Source organism: Lytechinus variegatus, chromosome 18 (genome assembly GCF_018143015.1).
Source record: "Lytechinus variegatus isolate NC3 chromosome 18, Lvar_3.0, whole genome shotgun sequence".
NCBI lineage: Eukaryota > Metazoa > Echinodermata > Echinoidea > Temnopleuroida > Toxopneustidae > Lytechinus > Lytechinus variegatus.
Genome location: NC_054757.1, coordinates 17,745,971 through 17,770,093, shown reverse-complemented (window position 1 = coordinate 17,770,093; position 24,123 = coordinate 17,745,971). Strand labels below are relative to the sequence as shown.

At 37.8% G+C, this 24,123-nt stretch overlaps 3 protein-coding genes across 3 annotated transcripts in view; 2 read left to right on the top strand and 1 right to left on the bottom strand.

Annotated features, from left to right (window-relative positions):
• LOC121432131 (endosomal/lysosomal potassium channel TMEM175-like) overlaps positions 1-2,847 on the top strand; it is a 33,215-nt gene extending 30,368 nt beyond the window's left edge. The window contains exons 20-21 of the mRNA XM_041629987.1: positions 264-330; positions 2,691-2,847. Of these exons, the coding sequence (XP_041485921.1) occupies positions 264-330; positions 2,691-2,818 (195 nt within the window). The 3' untranslated portion in view covers positions 2,819-2,847. The remainder of the gene's footprint in view (positions 1-263; positions 331-2,690) is intronic.
• A 5,576-nt stretch (positions 2,848-8,423) lies between these two features.
• On the top strand, positions 8,424-11,579 carry LOC121431871 (carbohydrate sulfotransferase 5-like). The gene has a single exon (XM_041629642.1). It carries the CDS (start codon positions 9,373-9,375, stop codon positions 11,095-11,097), a length of 1,725 nt encoding a protein of 574 aa, XP_041485576.1. The 5' UTR covers positions 8,424-9,372; the 3' UTR covers positions 11,098-11,579.
• Positions 11,580-18,623: 7,044 nt separating this feature from the next.
• On the bottom strand, positions 18,624-22,564 carry LOC121431732 (carbohydrate sulfotransferase 4-like). Its single transcript, XM_041629421.1, has one exon. It carries the CDS (start codon positions 21,820-21,822, stop codon positions 20,203-20,205), a length of 1,620 nt encoding a protein of 539 aa, XP_041485355.1. The 5' UTR covers positions 21,823-22,564; the 3' UTR covers positions 18,624-20,202.
• Positions 22,565-24,123: the final 1,559 nt, after the last annotated feature.

Genomic DNA, 24,123 nt, shown 5'->3' with positions numbered 1-24,123 from the left:
ATGATGTGATAATGATGGTGATGATGGTGATGATAATAATGATGATTGTATGTATGTAGTAACACTGATAATAATGATCAAGACTGGGGGGTCTTTTTAATTAATCATTTCAGTGATAAAATACAATGTAAGATATAAAAAAAAATTGTACATAGGTGTAACATGTAAGCTGAACTTTATTAAGAAGAAAATTATCACAGAAAATGCTAGTTATTCATTTGAAATAATCTTATAATTTTGTGTTTATTCATTTCGACATCCAGGTTTCAAGACGATCTCCACCACCCAAGTATGAATCGCAAACCTCGAGGGATGAGGATCTCGTTAAACGTAAGTTTGAAGAACAAGTCCACCCCAACAAAACGTTGATTTGAACAAATAGAGAAAAATTCATCAAAATCGGATGTAAAATAGGAAAGTTATGACATTTTAAAGTTTTGCCAAATTTCACAAAGCAGTTCTATGCAGTGCACATCCTGGTCGGTATGCAAATAAGGGGACTGATGACGTCATTCACTCACAATTTCTTTTGTATTCTATTATATGAAATATGAAATATTTTAATTTTCTCCTCATTGGAAGGTGAAATGAGTTTTCTTCTTCCATGTACATGGGCAAATACAATTGTTCCAACATTTTGTGGTTCAGTAAAACTGGTCCTTATTGTAAATCTGTAAAAGTGGAAATATTGTATGATTCAAACAATAAAAAACAAAAGAAATAGTGAGTGAGGGACATCATCGACTCATTTGCGTGTTGCCTAGTTGTGCATATAACTGTTTTGTGAAATATAAGCGAAACTTTAAAATGTCATTGCTTTCTTATTTTAAATCCGATTTTGATGAAATTTTCAACGTTATTCTTGTTTGATTTTTCTCTATTGATTCAAATCAACATTTTCCTGGGGTGGACTTGACCTTTAAGATGCAAACACAAAAATCAATATGTGGGCTTAAAAACCACACAGAAGCCTATAGCACCATGTAGGCTCTTTTGAAGAAAAATATTACGCAAAAACTGCACTAAGGATTTTTTTTCAGAGATTGTTGAAACTCTCGAGAAGTATATCAAAACAAAAAATAATGCACAATCAAATTCATTACTTTTTCATCTTTGTGTTTCGGTTTTTCGAGTGTAATAATAATTATACCACTTAAGGGCCCAGTTTTTATTTTGCCGTTTGTCCGAGCGATCCCCGGGGGCCATTTCCATTCGCGAGTGGATACCATGCGCGACCATGGGGTCTCGAAAAGCATCCTAAACACGTATTTTCCATATTCTGAAAATGCACCCCTAAACCAGTAATTGCGTGTGAAACCCTACCCTTAACAAGTAGTGGAAACAAAACGATACTTTTGGGAAGTATTCCCTGAAATGAACCCCTAAACAAGTATAGCGAGATTTTATTGTTATGTCACGGCCCCACCTTCCACACCTCGGAAAAATCGGACTCTAAACACGTAGTGTTGGGGCAAAAAGGACATCCTTTATAAAACATTTCAATTTTGTTTTATCATCCCCGCAAATTTGATCCTAAACACGTAGCTTTCCTAGCGAAATAGATACCCTTTTTTCATTATTTTTGTGTTTTTGACACCCTTATCACGTTACGTACGTAACATGCCCTATCGTAAAAAAGACATCATTTTTACGTGTTTTTTTTGGTCGCGCATGGTATCCACTCGTCAATGTAAGTGCCCCCCCCCGGGAGCGATTACAGCCCATTATACCGAAGATTGATTATGCAAAAGGAATTCGGATAGTGAAATACAGTTTGCTTCATTTTCGGACCGTAGAATTGTTGGAATAATAAACCCATGGCCGTACGCAGCAGGGGGGGGGGGGCAGAGGACAGATATTTTGAAAACTTACATTTTTTTACTGAAAATTGTCACACAACTCACCAAAAATATTTACGAAATCCTTTGATTTCACTTTACAAAATGTAAAAGCGCCCCAATGACAAGCTCGATCGCTTCGCTCCCGCGCCTTCGATTTTTCTAAAAAAAAGTCTACGTGTTCTGCCCCCCCCCATAAAACGAAAAAATTGCATAAGGCTTTGAACGAACTCAATACTTTCGCACTAACAAACGTTGGGATTAACGAACATAATATTATTGTTAGATTAACGAACATAATATTATTGTTAGATTAACGAACATAATATTATTGTTAGATTAACGAACATAATATTATTGTTAGATTAACGAACATTCAGAATAGAGTGCCAGAAAATTTCGGATTCTTCTTCTGTATCCTTCCTCCGTTGTTTCGGACAACGAACGAACATTTCTTAATTTTTTTTCACTACGGAATATTCTGAATTCTTCTGAAAACGAGCGTATAACGTTTACCAGAATACCAGGCTTATTTAAATGTAAGTGAATGTACTTTTTTCAGTTTGCATTGCTTAAGTTTCTTTTCAATTTACATTGCCACGACATTTCGGATTAACGAACAATTCTTTATGTTTGGAAAAACGAATATTCAGAATCTTTCATAAAAAAGGGGGTTTAAAGTTTACCCGAATACGATAGGCCCATATGCAACTGAATGTATATTTTTTCACAGTTTGCATCGCTTAAGTTTCTTCTTTTCAGTTTTCATTGTAGAACATGATTTATTTATCGATATACGTTATATCTGGCCTATCTTACCTCATATCCCTTTAAATTTTCTGAATATTGTAGTTGAAAGCAAGACATGCACTTGTGACCGCGCCGCCATCAAGAAAGCCAAGAAGAGCATCAAAGACGTGACACGAACTTCTGGCATCGCTGTAATATTCCAAGATAACCATGACAACGGTGAAGCGTAAGAATGACGTCATCGCGACGGATTGGGATTTCACTTAAAATGCACAATGTCAGTGTCATTCAGAATCGGAGTCACTTTAAAAAAATATTTAAAAGATCTATAAAACAACTTTAGATACTTAAATAGCTACACAGTCGAATTTATCACTACATGTAGCAATATGAATAAGCTTCAGTTTGGGTGGCATGGCTCTATCAACAAATTGATATCAGTTGAAAGCTGAGGCCCTGTCCTGTTGAAATTTGCGAACACTACATGATTTCAGTGACATGCAACAATAGCGGGTCAATGTAGCCCTCTTATCGAGGCCCTGGCGTCTGACTGTAAGCGAGTTAGGCCTGGCACATTCATTATTTATCTATTCATTCATACACACATATTCATTTATTCGTTTATTTATTCATCCAACCTTCTATCCACCCATTCATCCCTCCATGCATTCATTAATTTACTTATTTGTTCATTCAATTGTTTATTCGTTCATCGCTTGATTGATTGATTGATTCATTCATTCATTCATACGTTCATTTCATTAATTCATTCGTTCATTCATTCATTCGTTTCATTCGTTCTTTCATTCATACATTCATTCATTCATTTATTCATTCATTCATTCATTTATTTATTTATTTATTCATTCATTCATTCATTCACTCATTCATTCATTCACTCATTCATTCACTCATTCATTCATTCATTCATTCATTCATTTATTCATTTATTTATTCATTCATTTATTCATTCATTTATTTATTCATTCATTCATTCATTCAGTCATTCATTTATTCATTCATTCATTTATTCATTTATTTATTTATTCATTCATTCATTCGTTCGTTCAATCATTCATCCATCCATTCATCCATTATTTCTTTCATTTATTCGTGATAAACAATAATTTTTATTTATCTACCATTTTACAAACTTTCATTTTATTTTTTACATACAATAGATTTGTCATGAAAGTATATACCGTGTTTGTCTACAGAAGAAGGCGTAAGTCCCTAAAACAATTTTGGCGGGATATGTTAGAAAGAAATGAAGTGATGTACATATATATCCGTTTTAGAACTTCATTTTAACTAGGTTTTTTGTATTTATTTAGTAATAATCGTAGATGTGCCATTAGATGAAATTATCAGGATATTGTATTCTTACAACCAAAGAGACATTAATGCATAATTTTTCCTTTAAGATAATTTAAAACTTAAAAAAAAAACGTTGATTTAAAAAAATTATTTTTAAGAACAATTTATTTGTAGTTGAGAATTATTGTAGTACAATGATCCATATCTCACGTTTTTCATGTAAAAACCTGGAAATGTATTATTTGTTTTTCAGACGTTCTTGTAACACAAATTGTCATAACAATTGCCTATTTTATTTGAATTGTGTCCGACACTGTGATCGGAATTTCTGAAAATTAGCAATCCAAAAGTAAAAAACCAGCCCGTGATTTCGAAATTAATACAAACACTGTCACCCCACATTATTTGTACTGTTTTGTCTCTTTTAGCCCCTTTTCACTAAATGAAATGTTCCAAGTTTGCATCATTATCAAACAATTCCATTTTTTTGCAAATCATTAGAAGTTCTTTTTTCTTTCAGAGTGCAATTTCTTGTCAATCATTTTGAACAATGATCATGTATTGTGGAGTAAATAAATTTCGAGACTGTCAATGAGTCTGGTATAATGTTCATCGCTAATTGTGTTCGTTTGCTTATTTCTTGATAATCATGATCACGTGATCTTTTGATTCTTTGATAATCTTGGGGGCTCACAGCCATACGAATGATTTATTTTTACGGGGGGCAGTTGCGATCTACGAACGATGAAGTCAATCAGCACATTTGAAATTGATGGATAAGGGGGAGTGATTTATCAACATTTTGGTCTGACATGTCAGGGTCCATTTACTATTATGGTAACTTTGCCATCCAGTGGCAGCTACCATGGTAACGCGGATCAACAGCCAATCAGAATCAAGGATGTGCAAGTTACCTTTGGATGGCAAAGTTGCCGTAATGGTAACTTTCATGCAACAGGGCCCGGATTTGTCAAGTTTGGTTGGATTTGATCGGCTGAGAAGCACTGTTAAAATGGTAACTGTTCTGTAAAACAGTCGTTGTCGGATTAAACCGGGTTAAACTTTCGACAAGTCCTTTCATAAAATGCTCCCCCGGTGCACAATTTCGGTTTGGTTGTATTCGTGAATCCCCCGGGTATATAATTTTTCTTTCTGTAATTAGGGGTAGGGTGAGGTTTCCTCCCCCGGCCCCATCCGAAGTGATGACGTCACATTTTTTTGTTTCATATAAGTTTTTATACCATATTTTGGGAGAGCATAATAAAAAAAAATCCACAACCCAAAGTTGGTGGGAAACGGTCCATCAGGGGGGAGGGGGAGGCGCGGGGGGTCTTGGATATGATCTCATGGATACATATTCAGCCCCGTTGAAGTCAATGTGATATTGGTCTGGTTCCTCACATTTAGAACCAAGCCACAATGAAGCATTGATTTTAATGGGTTGTGTAGCAGTGGTGTACCTAGGATTTTCCACGGGGGGGCAAATTCGTCCGCCAAAAAAATTGACAAGCAAAAAAAAAGAAAAGGCCTTCAACCACAAATATCGGATTTCGTATCAGCAAAAAATTTGACAAGCAAAAAAAAAGGTCTTCAAGCTCCAATCTCGCTCGTCAGGGGGGGGGGTAAGTCCCTTGCATGGGTTGTGACTCGTCAGGGGGGGAGACTGCCCCCCGTAGGTACGCTAGTGCTGTGGAGGTATTTCATCATGATCTACCAACATATGGGTGTCAAAAATGCTGAATGCAAAAAGGGAACATTCGTGACGCCACACTTGACTTGGGTACTCATTATTTATGTTTTCACAGTATCCAAGGGTCCCGTTTCACATTGATTGCCTTTGATTCGATCAATCTTTTATCATGTAAATCATTCATTGTAATATTTTTTCCGAGCGGAAATTTGAACATGTCCTATGTTAACAAAAAGAAAATGCACTGAATTGTCAAGACAACGATTAATGCCTTTGTATCTAGAAAACATTTTTTTAAACAAACATACATTTTCGATGTTGACATAGTCGTGATAGTTGTTGGATGATCGGATTAATCGCATTTCTTGTAAGACGGGACCCTGACCACCTGGGGAGCTTTTCACCAGAGTCCTGTACGACAGCTACCATAGTAACGGTGGAGAGGTATGGAGTATGGAGTGTCGTACTCATCGGGTGAGGGCAAGGCAGCCCCCCCCCCTCCGAAATAGATAGTAGAATAAAAACTAAGTAAAATGTGTTTAGTACTCTTTAAATGCAAATGAGCTAATTGGGTCCCTGACCACACTCCTCTGAGTAAGATGAGGGATCAGTCCGGATGGAATGACATTTCAATCTTTCAAGAGTGAAGTTTTAACTTATTTGAAGTGAAAGTGAGCATCTTTATTACGCTTTAACTAAAAAAGGTTTAAGAAATCACTCGTGAAAGATTGAAATATCATTCCACCAGGGCCGGCACCTAATCTCACTCTGAGAAGAGTGTCATTAGGGATCAGATTTAACTCCTTTGCACTGAGTGACTGGATTTCTTTTCAAATCTAATTTTCAAAAACTTTCATTCCATCAAAAGGTTCTGACCTCGTTCTTCATTTAAATTTATAAATACAAACAACACCCTTGTCAATGTCATGCATGTACTCTACTCGGTCGCATCGCTCACTGGCTTTTACATCATTTGTTTTATGCAATGCCCTCCCCATGCAAAAGAGATGGCATCCATTGAAATGAACATGGAGACATAAAGAGTGCGAGAGATAAAAAGAGATAACCGGGTAGTAAAATGAGAGTAGGGACCCTTTCACGAATCACTCATAAGCTTAAGTTCGAAGACATTCCATAGGAAACGTATTAAAGATATGATCCACGTCTCTACGCATTGGCAAAGAAGCTAAACTTACGACTGTTTCAAGAAACGGACCCTGTCAACATGGTGAAACCTTGGCGATCGACTCCGGCGTCTTCATCGCTTTGTCGTTGCTAAGCACTTACGTAATCGGCATGGTAATAATAGTGCTTTGCATAATCAAACCCGTCTCAATGAAAATTCTCGCTCGCTCCTCTTTCTATCTCGCCCAAACATCATGAACATGCTATCACTTAAGATGCTATAACTCATACGGAAACTCTTGTAATAATACTCTTGTCATAATATCACATTTGCATTCGAATGATAGTGGGTGTATTTTGTTATATATGATTAATGCCCTGCAAGATGATTAGAAATGCGTATAAGTAATAACCAACAGTGACAGTGTTGTCAAAAAGCTGATTAATTGGGGGAAAGAAGTGAGACACTCATCATGGTATTCTATATTTACAATTATGAAAATTTGCCTGTTACAAAGGGTTTTTTCTTTAAGTTTCTCATATTCAATCTGAAAATGAATTCAATTCAAATTAATGCATGAAACGTTCATCATGTGTTTCACTTATTATAGATGTGTAGTAATTAGTTTTAATAGGATGAGCCTGCTGTGCCTATGAATGTTTTTAACATAAATATGGCGTAATATAGATGTTGTGGAACATCATCGTCATCATCGTCATCATCGTCATCATCATCATCATCGTCATCATCATCATCATCATCATCATCATCATCATCATCATCATCATCATCATTATCATCATCATCACCATCATCATCATCATGGCTTTTGATGATTTTTGGACATCGTGAGTCACTTTTCTATATAGTTCATACTGCAATTTCGTAAAATTGTGGTTATTTTTTGAAAATTTTCTTTCAATGTGCTGTAATAAATATCAAGAAATAATACATTAACCATAGAATTTGTAGTTTAAATCCACTTTTACTGAGTATGAATATTCCGTGATAATCCCTGAATTATGATAATGAAAATTTAATACAACATTTTATGAAGACATCGATCTTGAGATCTTTTCAAATTGCAAATGGAAAGTTAAGAAAATCGTCACAGTTTGCAAAGCAAATAATTGTTCATGTGATTTACCGAAGAAAGCTCAACTAAAATACGATATGAACGTTATGATCTTCAAGTATTTGTAAAACATTATTGAAGAATTGTTAACAAATGAAAAATCTTTACAAAAATAATAAAATGTTATGAAGCATATTAGACAAAGCTTACTAAAATACGATAAGAACTTTATTATTTCCAAGTATTTAGAACATTCCATAAAATGAATGGTGATAAACAAACGAAAAATCCTTTACAAAAAATGGTGAAATATATGGAGAGGGGGAACAGATTAGACAAGATTATCGGGATTATCAATACATACTTATTTTGATGCATCTGTTATCATTAGTTTTAGATTAACAACTTGACAACGTTGTCAAACTAAAATGCCATAAGTTAACGTGTTATCATGATCATCCAGGGAAGAGCTAATTAAAAAGACATAGAGTAAGGTCTTGGAGGTGTTGAATGGTTCGAATGCAAAAGGTTCTTTTATCCCTGTCGAGATTTAATCCCCCTTTCTTTACAGCTTCTCTGAATGGAAATGGTTTCCTTCTCAATAGATGGTCCACTGTTTACTATCCACTCCCATTCAAAGGGTGTCTTTTCTTCCAAAGAGCAAGTGTTCTGTACGCCGCAATCTCGGATGTGTATTTTGAGTGGCGCTCCAATCCCAACTTAACGTTACACATACAGTGACCACAAAAATGGATTCGAGTTCATCAATGGATGAATAGGTCTTATTACTTACGCCTTTTGTACATGTGTACAGAGGTGTGTGGAGAAAGTTCCCGCTGAGAGTGAGAAGAGTCGCCAAAGTAAGCAATAAACCCCCGGTCCCATTCGAAGGGTTGCGTGGCGTCTTCCAAAACATTCAACTCATATTGTGCTGCATATACCTTGATTGCATATTTTTTTAACATACGTGGTCCACAAACAAATGAGGATTATTCTGATTGTGCGGAACTGTCAGTGTTTCATCGTATATATTTTTTAACTGGAATGTTTAAGAGCGGTCAATTGGGAATAGTTTTCATCGGACTTTAAGAAGGAAAAATAACAATTGGAGCAATGGAATAAACAGATCTATGAACAGACATTGTCATCGTTGGATTTTCGGTCAAGTCGACATGGATTATTTTGACGTATACATCCAGATCATCTCAGTAAACGGTCCGTTATTATGATGAATGCACTTAGTGGACATTTAAAAGCTGAGGGCTGCTTTCTTTCCACTCTGATGGTGATTTTATTTGAGAGTGTTTCATTTTATCGTGGACAAGATAAACGAACGATGTAAGTTCACTTTTATATTATTAATGAAGTTGTAACCAAGTATGGACGCATCGCCAATTCCTTTGATATATTTGACATCAATATAATGGTATTATGTGAGACACACGAACAGTGACATTTACGTGAATTCATAACTAATGGAGACTCCTGTGACTTTAATTCTTGTGACTAAAAATTTGATATAACTTTGACACAATCTTTTATCATTGGACTGGGAAATCACTCGAGGTTGTTCATCATGCCTCGCATAACCAAACCAGCGTTCCTGAAGAGCTTGTGGCGGCGTTACCCTGGTACTATCCTATACCATGTTGGTCTTCTTATCTTCATCGTTGCCGCTTTCTCAAAGTTTGGAGGATTTTCCTTCATCACTGGCGCAGGGAAGCATAACGAGAAGAGAGACTTGGAGTTCAAGAAGTACGAATTAGACGTCGACCCGTCCATGCCGTTGGGCAGGGTTGTTGATGACGAGCTGGCTGAATGGATCGAGCAGCTGCTAGTGCAGAAGTCGACTGGTATAGGAGATGAACCAGTGGGTGAGAAGAGAAGAAGAGTTGGTGCAGGAAAGGAAGTGGAGGAGATCAACGGGGATGTTCCCAAGAATGCCATGGATTCTATTGAGGTGTTAGGAGAAGGTGGCACTCCATGGGATCGACCACCGATCAAGTTGGTCCTCAGGGACCCACACCTTGACATGCCGGAGCTCATCCCGGTCCAAAGGAAATCAAAGAACAAGATGCCCCGTCTTAAAGACCAACTACCAGGGCAGTTTCCTACTGTAAAGGATGTGAAGAAAGATCTTGTAGGAAATGAATCTAAGACAGTCAAACATTCGGAAGGTCAACCCGATCCGGATCACCATCCGGGTCAGGAAGTCATCACTTCCGCCTTTACTCCACTTCCATCTCAAGGTGAGGCAGTGAGAGTGAATGTCCTCATTGTTGCCGCAATGAGAACGGGATCATCCTTTCTTGGGGAGCTGTTCCAGCAGCGGAGTGACTTCTTCTACATGTTTGAGCCAGGGATGCAGCTGATGCACCGGCTCGATTCGTCAAATCTCACCAGGCGGGTGATCTACACAAAACTTGTCGATATGCTGAATGGCTTCTACCATTGCAAATTCAACGATATTCCATTCTTCATCGACGAATTGAATCATCGAACGTTGCACGGTCGTCAGCAATCCGTCGCCGCCCTTGTCACGTCGCAGTTTTGTCGGAAGGTGCGTATACCAACTCAGAGATCAAGCAAGTTGATGTGTGATCCTGTCACCGAGAAGGTCTTGGAGACAGCGTGTACCACAAGGGGCCACACCGCTATCAAATCTATCAGGGTACTGGATATAAACCTGATGATATCCGCAGTCAAAGACCCTGACCTGAACCTGAAGCTGATACACTTGATCCGCGATCCTCGGAGTATGATACTGTCACGATTGAAACTCAAATTTCCTGCCATTAAAGTTTTCAACGTGTCTGACCTCACAGATACCTATCGCAACATCCTCCTGAAGTATTGCTCCAACTGGCTCCAGAACTATGAGATAGGGCACTATGTGCCTTTGATGAGGAAGAACTACTTGATGGTGCGCTATGAGGATCTGGCCTTAGAACCTTACGTATACGCGCAGAAGATCTACGACTTTGCGGGTCTTGGTGCAGAAATTCCTCCAAAAATGAAAAGATGGATCGACATAAATACAAATGCAAACGACCCGAGCAAAAAGAGGGCTGCCGCCTTCTCGACCAAGAGGGATTCGAAAGAAGTCTTGGTCAGTTGGAAGTCGAGACTCACCATAGAGATGGCCCAGGCCATTGAAGAAGTTGGTGACTGCAGCCGACTTATGAAAGCAACTGGATATAAACTCATTGGGAATGATTCCGAGATGCTTAAAAACACTGACCATCTGGTTGGCCAAGTTCCTATACCAGCATTTAATGTTAATGAGTTTGATTTTATGTAATATATAAATAATATTTGAATGCGTTATTCAATCAGCCGTCCATGAAATCTTTCCCGAAACCGTAAGAAACGGAAGTTATTTGGCAATACCGTTTAATGTAACTGCGGTGAGTGTGAACATAATTTATTCAACATATTCTGAATTGTAAATATAAAATTTTGATGAAATGACGGTTTCTAGAAACGTTAAACTAGTCTCCAGGTTTGTCATTATTTACAAAAGGTTTACCCTTAAAGAATTCAAACAGCAGAAATGATTGGAACGAATTTGATATTTACTTGAAACTGAGTTTGCAACCATTTTCTTGTTTCGCGACATTTTTTTTTATCCATCAAGTCATCATTATAATGGTACCGTGAGGGAGTTTTCGCTTTCATGACGCAAGACGCATTCAAGAACATAGAAAATGTATGGTCAATGCCCTTCATGACAAAGCACAACCAAGAAGTCTTTGTCGAAAATTCGTGAATCGGTGAAACAGCAGTGTCGTCCTGGGGAGCGTTTCATCAATATTTTCATCCGACAAGTTGTCAGATCTGACATCTTTCCATGATTTTGATTGGCTGAGAGGCACTGTTCCTATGGTAACTCTCGGATAAAATGGGACTTGTCGGATAAAACGTCCGACAAGTCCTTTCATGAAACGCCCCCCTGGACTCTGGGCGAACATGACAAACTCATGCAGAAACTTAAAACTTTAAACTACTGTTCCGGATCACCGATTTTCGACCAAGACCTCCCAGCTGAACTTTGTCATTTGATGAGCAATATATTTTCTGTGTTCTTGAATCAGTCCCCAATGCCGCTTCCAAAACTCCCTAGTGATGGTAACTTTGTCACAAATGTCGTCCAGCATGTTATTGTTAAAGGACAAGTCCACCCCAACAAAAACTTGATTTGAATAAAAAGAGAAAAAATCAACAAGCATAACACTGAAAATGTCATCGAAATCGGATGTAAAATAAGAAAGTTATGGTATTTTAAAGTTTCGCTTCATCTCACAAGACAGTTATATGCACATCTCAGTTGGTATGCAAATAAGGAACTGATGGCATCACTCACTAAATTGTATTTTATTATATGAAATATTTTTATTTTCTCGTCATTGTCATGTGAAATGAAGTTTCATTCCTCCCTGAACACGTGGAATTCCATTATTATTAACATTTTGTGCTTCAGGCAAGGAGGTCCTAATCGTCATATTCGTAAAAATTGAAATATTGTATAATTCAAACAATAAAAAACAAAAGAAATAGTGAGTGACATCATCGACTCTCTCATTTGGATGTAACTGGCTCGTTCATATAACTATTTTGTTAAAGATAAGCGAAACTTTGAAATGTCATAACTTTCTTATTTTACATCCGATTTTGATGAAATTTTCAGCATTGTGCTTGTCTGATTTTTCTCTATTGATTCACATCAACATTTTTCTGAGGTGGACTTGACCTTTAAACAGTCAACATGGTCAATCAAAATTGTGCTTGTAGTTACGCCAAAGAAACCGACTATCACGCAAAACGATGGCACGCAATTCGACAACATAGCTTTGGTCGTTGGTGTGGAGTCGGTTTCACTGGCGTGACTGTTGCATTATGAACTGTAACGTACGTTGTGATTAATCACAAGTTTACCATCGATGGTAACTTGTTTTTAACAGGGTCTTGTAACAATGGCGATTGTGATGTAATATTTTTTTTTTTTTTTTTTAACCTTGGTATACATGTAGTTTTTTGTGAGATATTTTTATACCACTAGTCTTAATAACTTATACACTCAGATATTTTAACCAACTTACATGTATGCATGTGGTTTCTTTAAAAGTGTTGTTTAACATATACCATTCACTCTGAATACTCTTGTTCTGATCAACCATCGGTGTAGGTTCATAATTTTGTAAGGGAGTGTATAAGCCATATCTGGTAAAGTTAGTACAGTATTTCATGCATTTATCAACATGATCAAAGTGCGTGAATTTATTCCATAATATGACTATATTGCTACATGTATAACAAGTGTTTTTCATTATGTTTTAAGAAAGGATCAGGTAGCAGCAAAACTGCAATCAGGGGAGGGAATCAAAATGTATGCTGTGCCACCTGTCTAAATTTTACTCAACGAACATAGTGAAGATCAAAAGATAAATAAGTTTTATTTCTATAAATAATATATTGTTTCTTTTTCATTACACAGTAAAAACACCGTTTAAAATATTTGTACACCGCTGTTAATCATATGAACCGTATATTAGATGTTCAAACGGTTTAAATAGGTGTTTAACATTAAACAACAAAGTTTATTTCGTTTATGCTAAAATCTCAATAAATTTAGCATGTTGTTTAAACTGTTAAACAACTACTGTAAGGTTCATATACACGGTAGAAACAAATATTGGGTAAAATTTGTACCACCACGAGGGTAATTTACGTGTCCAACCAATTTGGGGCTGTATTTTACCCAGTGCGGTGAGCATATTGTCCAGTGAGGTTTAAAAAAAACAATTACTTTAGAATGGGCAAAATTGTCTTCACACTGGATAAATAAAAATGCCAAAAAGAAATGCCCAATGTTGGTTGGACCCATAATTACCCTCATGGAGCACTTTTACCCAATATTTTTAAGTGTGTTTAGTAAATAGCGTTTCATAAATCTTTAAACAACATTTTTACTGTATGAGTTAGCCTCATTTCGAAAATTGGACGTGTTCTTTCGAAATTTCTTGTCCCAATAAAATGCTACGACAAGATTCCTCTCAGTTGTAAAATGTAGTGATAGAATAAAACTAATTAATGTCATAACTTGTTTCTTTGATTGTCGTTTATATCACCATCAAAACGTTTGTTTCATTACTTTTATTGTACCTTAATATTTTTATTATTGGGATTATGATCATCGTTTCCGCCACCTTTGTAATTATTGGATTTATTTGTCTTTCGTATAATGTGTGTAGGAAGTTCTGTACACTGTTAAAAGACAAAAGAATTTACAGAAAGAACAGGATCATAGTACCATTTTTCTGCAATTTAATAGACCATGTCTATTTTTAAAAGGGGGATGTTACAGAAAAATATTGTAAGGTTTCATACCTCAATTTATAAATTTCATGTAATTAAACACTATGTAAGATAACAGGTGTTCATGGGATCCTGTTGCAGGAACTTTTCTGTTCTTTGAGGAGAAATTAATTGTCTAAAAATGTCAGAAGTGTTGAATGTTCACTGCAATAAAGCCGGTGTTAATTTAATACCAGTCTGGTATTTATATGGTCCACACCAGAGACGTATTGTAACAACACCAGTTTGGCGTTAGGCTAACACCAATTTGGCATTTAAGCAACATCAATTAGTGTTAAACCAATATCGGGTTGATTCTTAACTGGTGTTGTTTCAACACCTCTCTTGTGTCGACCAATATAGATACCAAGCTGGTGTTAAATCAACACCGGTGTTTTTGCAGTGTGACATGTTTTTTTTTAATTTCTAGGCCTAAATATCTGCATATTATGTGTTATGTAAAGCCGGTTTGTCACCATCCCAACACATAATAATTTTTATTGTCATTGACAGCGATATCTTGATCCTTGTTTTTGAAAGCATTGTGCACTATCACCACACTCCCGTTACCATCATCCTTTGTCAGTGTCATTATCGTCATCGTCATCATCGACAACACCATCACCATCATCTCATTTTCATCATCATTACCATCATCATCATCATCATCTTCAACAACAACAACAACAACATCATCATCATCATCTTCAACAACAACAGCAACAACAACATCATCATCGTCATTATCATTATCATATCATTATTATCTTATATTTACCACCACCATCATCATCATCATCAACAGCAACACCATCGTCATCATCATCCTCAAAGTTATCAGTTTCGAATGAAATGATGTCTTTAGACTGATGGTATCGTATGGTAAAAAAAATCTGTAAGCATTGTCTTTTTGTAGATTGAGTATGTATCTGCAGGCAGTTGTTAAAGTCTATTTAAACGTGTGTGTGTGTAAAATAAATGAAAGTGCAATTTCCAATGTAAACATCACTGCATTACCGTTGTTTAACATGTTAATAATTACTTAATTGCGAAGTGAGGGGAAGGAAGGTAGGTGTATGAGTGTATGAGTATGTGAGGGTGTGTGTGTGTGTGTGTGAGAGAGAGAGATATACGAAGGAGTGCACGGAGAGGGGGGGGGGGTCAGAAGAAGATGATGATAATGAATGAGGGGGAGGGGTAAGAGAAGTAAAGGGAAGAGCGAAATGGAAAGAAAGGGTCAGATGCCTAAAAAGTGACAATCGCATTTGCTATAGGCTTTTGTTGAGAGAGAACCCGAAGGTGTGCAGTACCCTACATGTACATAATTTGTCCTAGTAAGTGCAAACCAAATGCTTAATTTATTGAAAAGAAACAAGTTAGTTTGACACCACATCTAATGAAAATATGTTAATAATGTAAGAAGGTAATTTGCACTGCCACACCTTTGCCTTCGAGTCTTGTCTTATCTGTGAGTGGTGACGTCACTATGTTTCAAACTGCTAGAAAATGCTTTCTGAAGGCGAGGAAAGGGGTCAAGCACTAGCAAAGGATTGTGCATATGAAATAAAGCAATCGCTGAAGCATGCATGATCCTTCGTTTGGCTAGCAATTGCTTGCCAGCAATGGCTACTTTTTATGCATCCGACCCAACGATGAGATGGAATTAGGTTGGAGAGCGTGAACGGGTAAAATGGACTTTCGCAGATAAAGATTTAAAAAAACAGTAAAAGTTTAAACAGGAATGCAAATGAAGCGGGACTTTCATACCGTGCTTATAATGTATGTTTAGGAGAAAATACTGCAAATTTCTTGTTTTCTACAATGAATGGCGTGTATTATTCTACATAATGCAGTAGGCCTAGAATGTGGAACGAGATCGATGTTTGGGCTGATTCAATGTACACAGCCAGCCCATATGCTGAGAGGGTAAACATTCTCACTGTGATAGTCAAAATGGTTCCTCAGACAACTTTTAAGGTTGCAAGAAATGTTTTGTGTTTGTTTGGAGGTACGACGGGGGGGGGGGTGCAAAGTCGGCGCGTTTTAAGGCCACCGCACACCTTACGACTGTTCGCGATCCGATTTTGGAACAAAACGCATTTTGCTCATTTTCTGAAAATGTGAATGGAACAAATCATTTTATTTGAGGTTAAAATTAATTGAAAGAATACTAATATAACACTTTTGAAAGTTTGCAAGCCTTTATTTTGGAGTAAAGGCCAAATTAGTTTCAAATCGTAGCCAATCGTAAGACTACTATGACGTCATTACGACTTGATATTAAATTCGCTTTTATTCTAAGAAGGATGATAGCATAGTCACAGATTTGAACATAGGTATCCATAGGATGATTTAGATCATTACAGAGCAAGATATTCTAAGTCTCAATATTAGCATCAAATTCTACTACATTTTATTCTGAAATCGGGTCGCAGACCAGTCGTAAGGTGTGCGGTCGCCTTTAAGCGCCAACTTTGTGAAGGAAAGGACAGCTCTGTATTTTGGGTGAACGGGGGACTTTTCGCTGATAGAAGAAATTAGTAAAAGAAAAGTTAAATACCCCGAGGAATGGAGCGAAACGTAACGTATAGCGTGGGTAACGTCGAGTATATATATAGGCCTGCCCAATATGTGAAGATTATTAAAAAAAAAAGTCACTCACTCTTAATTCTAAGCGTGTCTTTGAACAATTTAGACTCCTCTGTGACAGGGTAAAGGATAATATATAACCATTTAATGTTGTTACCAACACTATTTTCCATTGTTTTTTCCCTTATTGTCGCAATAAGAAAAACTGAGCCCCTCCTCTATTTCTCCCCCCTCCCACTTACACACACACACGCGCCCACGAACGCAATCCCCTTCCTCTATCTCTCTCCCCCCCCCCTCTCTCTCACCCTCACTCTCTCTTCCATAAATTACCTAGAAAAATGTGGCTACCCCTTATACCCCCTTCTTTTTAAATTTCTAATAATACTCCTCCTTAACTACTACATTATTTTCAGAAATGATGTATTCCTATCTCTTCTTTATTAAACTTATTCACTCCCATCCTACTTTCTTCTCCCCTCCCTCCCCCTCTCTCTGCCCCCCCCCCCTCTCTCTCTGCTCTGATTCTTTCATCCATGGGCTCTTTACTTCTCTATCATGGTGATAATTTATGTCTCTCTCTCTCTCCTACTCACCCCCACTCTCTCTCCTCCATGCTATGAACCCTTCATTCATCTTTCTTGCAATTTTTTTGGAAAGATATTTCGTCCGCGAAAAAACAGGTCTTTAACCACAAATAAAAGGATTTCGTACCAGAACAAAAATTGACAAGCAAAAAAAGGTCACAAATAAAGGATTTCGTACCAGAAAAAAAAATTGACAAGCAAAAAAAAAATGGGGGCGGGGGACATCTGTTTTCATGCCATTTTTACATTACAAATCATTAATTTTTGCTTCGCAAGGGGGGGGGGTTGTGACTCTAGGTACGCTAGTGTTTACCCTCTTTTTATCCCTCCCCTCCTCCAACCTCATCTCTCCAATTCACTGCCACACTGTCTCCTTAGATGCTTTTATCTCTCTATAGGCCGGCCATGATTAAAAAAAAAATCATAAAATTAATACAACCAGCCATTTTTCACATACAGGTAAAATAACTTTATAAATTGCAACATGTCCATCTTCACATAAATATACTCAAGAAATATGGAGCAAAAAACGTATTATTTCATAAGATATCAAAACGGATAGGCTTCGTTTGTCTATTGTGCGTAAATAATACAAATGTGGGGCCCGTTTTATTAAGAGTTACAACTGTTTGTATCTTTGCCATTATGACAACTTCACCATGGCAACAGGGCTCAGCAGCCAATCAAATTCAAGGTTACCATGGTAGTTGCCATAATGGCAAAGTTACAACAGTTGCAACTCTTAATAAAACGGGCCCCAGGAAGATTTAGGGTGTTTGTTCGGTGAAACGACATTTGCTCCGACGACAATTGCTTCGGGCTTTATGTTGTCTAATTTAGGGTTTGGGATGGGTTTAGGATCGGGGTGTAGTCTTAAATTCAGGGGATGAAGTTGGTCATCCCAGGAAAAAAATCCAACTGAAAACTTATTGAACACCCATTGAATTTTCAATTTGTTTCAATTTGGATTCAATTGCTATCAATGGCCCGTATTCTGAAGTCAGGTTTAATATAGACCATGGTCTAACTCTGCGCTAAAATTATGGGAAGCCAAAAGTGTCAAAATTTGTATTAAGTTGTATGTTTTTTAAGTTTACTGTGCTCTTTCCTGATTCATCAATGGTGAAGACAATCATCTATTTATACTTCCTAGACAATTATGAATGATTTGAGAGCCAAATGAGCTGAAATATGATATCTCTACTGCTAGTAATTTATGTAACAATTGGCTATCCATACTTAAACCACAACTTTAAACCTGAGTTTAAGTTAAACCCGACTTCAAAATAGGGGCTAATGGGTCAAAATTAGATATCAATTAAGGTCCTACTGTAGGGTCAACTGGTCTCAATTGGTCCAACTGGCCCCATTAGAATATTCCATTGGCGTGTGGAAATTTCAGCGGAGCAATTGTCGCCGGAGCAAAAGTCATGGAACTGTTTCATAGACAAATTAGAGAAAACTTTGTCATTAGAATGTCCTTGAAACAATCGATTTTTCATCCAGTGTTGTCAAGGCATCGCATTTCACATACTTTTGGTATTCAGATGAAATATATACCCTAAGACCTCCCTTAGTTTTTCAGCTTTGAAATAATGTGTCACCAAATATGATGATATTCCGAAAGCCTACAATTACTTTGTTATTAGTTACTGTATTACGTGTAGAACGGAGCGATTGATAACATAATATGTATGTTTTACGAAAGATACCTAGAATGGCAGAGTAAAAACAAGAAAGTTATGATAATGATAAATATGCTAAATATACACTTGGTCGATTATGAAAATATTCCACATAATTTTATTTTCAACGATAAAATCATTCTTAATTTTCTAACATAATTTGTTAATTAGTCACACACATTATAATCGAATATATAAATGAATCAATGTACATTTCACTTAAAAAGTCACATAATATATGGCAAAGTCATTATCAAAAGTAGCAATTCATTTAAATTTATCTTAAGTATGGAAAACCAGCGACGCCATAATTCATACCTAGAAGCATTATAAATATATTGGACACACAATGCGCTTGAGAGATGACTATATTAAAAGCATACGTCATTTGAATTTCCACCAATCAGGACACTCTTTCCATGTTTCTTATTCATCAAAGGAACGTCCTGATAGGAGAATAATGATGTCGATAATTTCCTAAAAAATGATTACATAAAAATCAAGTCTAAAAATGTTGCGAAAACAATGTAAAATAGAGGACGGCCAAACGCATGAAATCGGGGGGGGGGGGGGGGTGGTGGTAGGTATGTCACATCTAATATACGAAGGAAATTGGAGAGAATTGTTATCTTGTTTTGATTGAACAATATTTGAATAAGAGTTTGGTACTACAAAATCGGAAATAGCGATGAACGCGGACATCGTAAGAATACACTGTGATGAATGTAATTATTATCCTACGTCGAAAATCATATTTGTCGGAGCTCAACATGTTCAATGCTATTTTCAGATTCAACAATATTAAGAAAATGGTTAACTTTCGATGATATAAACTGACCAATGATGGAGAAGTGGGGGCGATTCACCATGACATTTACACAGAAAAAAATGCTGGGTTAATACCCAAGTCACAACAACGAAACTGACCCTAAATCGATCAATATTGTATCATTAAAAATAGCGTACAACTTTGATAAGTCTGGAGTCTGTTTCGCTGCTCTGACTGTTACATAAGAGTGTTGTTGGTAAGTGTTACTGTTTGTAAGTAGACACTAATACTTGGTGAGCTTCCTTCGAGTGTCTTGTCATTTATGCTGATAAAACTTATAAAATACTTTCATCTCCCTGGCGATAGAGGACCAATGACATCTGACAAGCTATTACGAGCCACACATGATCTGTGATGTCCTTCTACAAAAAGTCAAATGCTTTGATATCAAGCTCAGGTAATGGGAATGTGTCGACAAGGTGGTCGGAATTGCTTAGCATCTCAGAGTCATTCCCAATGAGTTTATACCCAGTTGCTTTCATGAGTCGACCGCAGTCACCAACGTCTTCGATGGCTTGAGCCATCTCTAAGGTGAGTCTCGACTTCCAGCTGACCAAGACTTCCTTCGAATCCCTCTTGGTCGAAAAGGCTGCAGCCTTCTTCTGGCTTGGATCGTTGACATTGGTGTTGGTGTCCAACCACGTCTGCATGGAAGGAGGAATTTCAGGACCAACACCAACGAAATCGTATATTCTTTTTGTGTAAGCATAGGGTTCTAGTGCCAGATCCTCATACCGCACCATCAAGTAGTTCTTCCTCATCAAAGGCACATAGTGCCCTATCTCATAGTTCTGGAGCCAGCTGGAGCAATACTTCAAGAGGATGTTGCGATATACATCGGATAGCTCAGTCACATTGAATACTTTGACAGTAGGAAAATTAAGTTTTAATCGTGATAAAATCATACTCCTAGGATCGCGGATCAAGTGGATCAGCTTCAGGTTCAGATCAGGGTCTTTGACTGCGGATATCATAAGGTTAATGTCCAGTACCCTGATAGATTTGACGGCAGTGTGGTCTTTCGTTCTACACGCAGTCTCCAGGACCTTCACGCTCACATCTTGGCACGCATCTCGAGGACGTTCTCCTGGCATACGCTTGCGACAGAACTGAGGTGAAACTAGGGCGGGAATCATTTGCTTGCGGGCGAATAATGTCGTTCGATTCAATCCGTCTACAAAGAAAGGAACGGAAGCGAATTTGCAAAGGTAGAAGTCATGTAGCATTTCGATGAGTTTCGTGTAGATCACTCGTCGGGTCAGGTTTAATGAGTCGAGCCTGTGCATTATTTGCATTCCTGGTTCAAACATGTAGAAGAAGTCCCCTCTCTGCTGAAACAATTCCCCAAGAAAGGACGAGCCTGTCCTCATTGCAGCAATAATAAGAACATTCGCCCTCTTCGTCAGTTCCCTCTCAGACATTGCTGGTCCATGAACTGCACCTTCTCCCTCTAATCTGAAGTGATGTTTAATAGGATCATAGGGCTTCCTCTGAGGTCGAACTCGCGGCACCGCTTCGACTCTATTTACGCGGGGTATCATGGGAATGTTTTGAAGTATCTGAGCGTGAATATCGTGAAGATCGTACGGAAGTTGTCGGTTATCTTTGAACCTCCCAGAATCCTTTTCAGGGGAACCATCACCTTCTCCTAAAAGCTCTGCATTTTCCTGGACGACGGAAGAGGTGGCATTGCCTCGAGGTCGCCCTTGTGCCACATCCTCCATTCCTTCACCAGGGTCCCGAACGTCAGAATTCAACTCATCCAACGACTCCTCGACGTGGTCGACGAGCGGCATGGGCGGGTTGATGTCCACGTTGTCCTCTTCCGTGTTGACATCCCTCCTTTCGTAAAACAATCTGCACTTAGCAACGTTGGTGATATCGCCGTAGTTGGAAATGACTACAAAAACGACGACGAGAAGAATGGCGTGGTAAAGAATAGTGCACTGGTTTCGGCGTATCAGGCTCTTGATTCTCGCCATAGTGCAGAGCGGTTATTTTCAACTCCGGTCAAAAGTAAAGTATATCTCCCCCAATCTATTCGCGTACTGTTTCAATTGACTGATGTCCGCTATCCTATATTGTAGTACTCATCCAGTCATCAGTATCATTTACAGTAGCCCGATGTTTGATGTTCTAATGTTGTTGGAGGTAGATGAAATACCCTATAACCGCATTTCCAGGTAATACCATTTCCATTTTATGTAAGGACGTACTGGTGGCTCCGAATGAATACAAATGAAATACCAATTCCAGCTCTCTTGTAGAGCATGGAAACAGTTCCAGGGGAAAACAAAATCGAATACTCAATATTTTAGGACTCCTCCAGATGTGTGAGATGAGCATGTGAAGAGTAAATCACCAATTATACTCTTATTGCACTGTCCGAAGCAGCGTAAATCCAATAGATGGTGATACGTTTGGAAACATATTATACACAGCATTCAACAATTTACACTTTCCGTTTCTGGATACATAACACGATGTCTCCGATTTCGTTTTGGCACGAGGTCTGTAAACATGATTTTCACTTTACTAAAAGGTATATCGTTCGGGCGCATTCGTGTAAAGTTAATTAAGCAATTAGCGATTCCAATGTCTGTACACAAGCTGGCAAGGGAAAAAAGTACACTAAAACCTTTAAAACCGATATATGGTCATAGGAGGGTGTGTAAAGAGACGAATCACGGTTATTCAGTGTGACCAAACAATAGATACCATGATTTTTGTTTGGTACGGACGAGATCGACCAGACAATAGCGACGACATGCGTGAAAGAACTTTCTATGTATGCTCTTTATTGATTATGTAAGCCTCTCGTACGTCATGTACATTGGGGACTAAAATCATTGTCCGATTTATCCATTGGCCAAACAAGCAATTCACAGTCGTGTATGAAACAATACAAGGGCGGCGTCAGGCTATTGTAGGGGGAGGGGGATGGGGGGGGGGTAGACGACCTATTTTGTATCTTTTGACTAATTTTCAATAGACTTACACGTTCTTTAACTCTCTTCTTTATGTCTTCTTTCATAACTTACACGTTCTTTAACTCTCTTCTTTATGTCTTCTTCTTCTCCCCTTTTCACTATTTGAAAACAAAACAAAGGGGGCGAGGCCCCTGCCCCCTTGTGGTGGCGTTCCTGCAAGAATCATCAAGGGGCCGTGCTTATTTTAGGGAGTTTTTTGCAATCGCAACGCAGAACGCTTTCGGAAACATAGTGTTTTGTCAAATGCCATTTATGACAATGAACAACCAAGAAGTCTTTGTCGAAAATTGGTGAAACAAAACTGCTCTTTCGTTCTTGAATTTAGACAAACGACTTATTTTTAACATTTCGTCAGCTCCGAAATTGTCCGGTTCACCAATTTTCGACCTCCTGGCTTATTTTCATTATGATTTGATTTGCATTGTCGATGTATTTGTTTTATCTAGAATTCGTTCTCCGTAGCGGTGCAAAAACTCACTAATTTCGCCACACCAACCACGCCGAAAAAGTCGACTCAAGACCAAACATATCACTAGTCTGTTTGGTCATCATCATCACCACCACCACCACCAATCATTTCTATCATCATGCATCACCAATCATCATCATTATCATCAGCAGCGTCACCCATCATCGTTACCATCATCATCACCACCACCACCAATCATCATTTCTATTAGCGTCATTATCAGTGGTGATATCACCACTAGTAATATCATCTTATCATTACCAATTTACCATCGTCATCATCATCATCACCATCACCATCATCATCAACATCATCATTAATTTCACCATCGCCATATCATCATCATCATCACCATCATCATCATCACCATCATCAACATCATCATCATCATCATCACCATCATCATCACCATCATCATCATCACCACCACCATCATCATCATCATCATCATCATCACCATCATCATCATCATCATCATCATCACCATCATCATCATCATCATCACCATCATCACCATCATCACCATCATCATCATCATCATCACCATCATCACCATCATCATCATCATCATCACCATCATCATCACCATCATCATCATCATCATCACCATCATCAACATTATCATTAATTTCACCATCGCCATATCATCATATCACCACCATAATCATCTTCATCATTAAACCCTTTCCCCCCTCCTTCCCTAATCGGTCAGTACCAACCCTACTCATCATCATCATAACCATAATCATCATCATCATCGTCGTCGTCGTCATAATCATCATCATAATCATCAACATCATCTAGCATCTTTATCTATAGGGGAA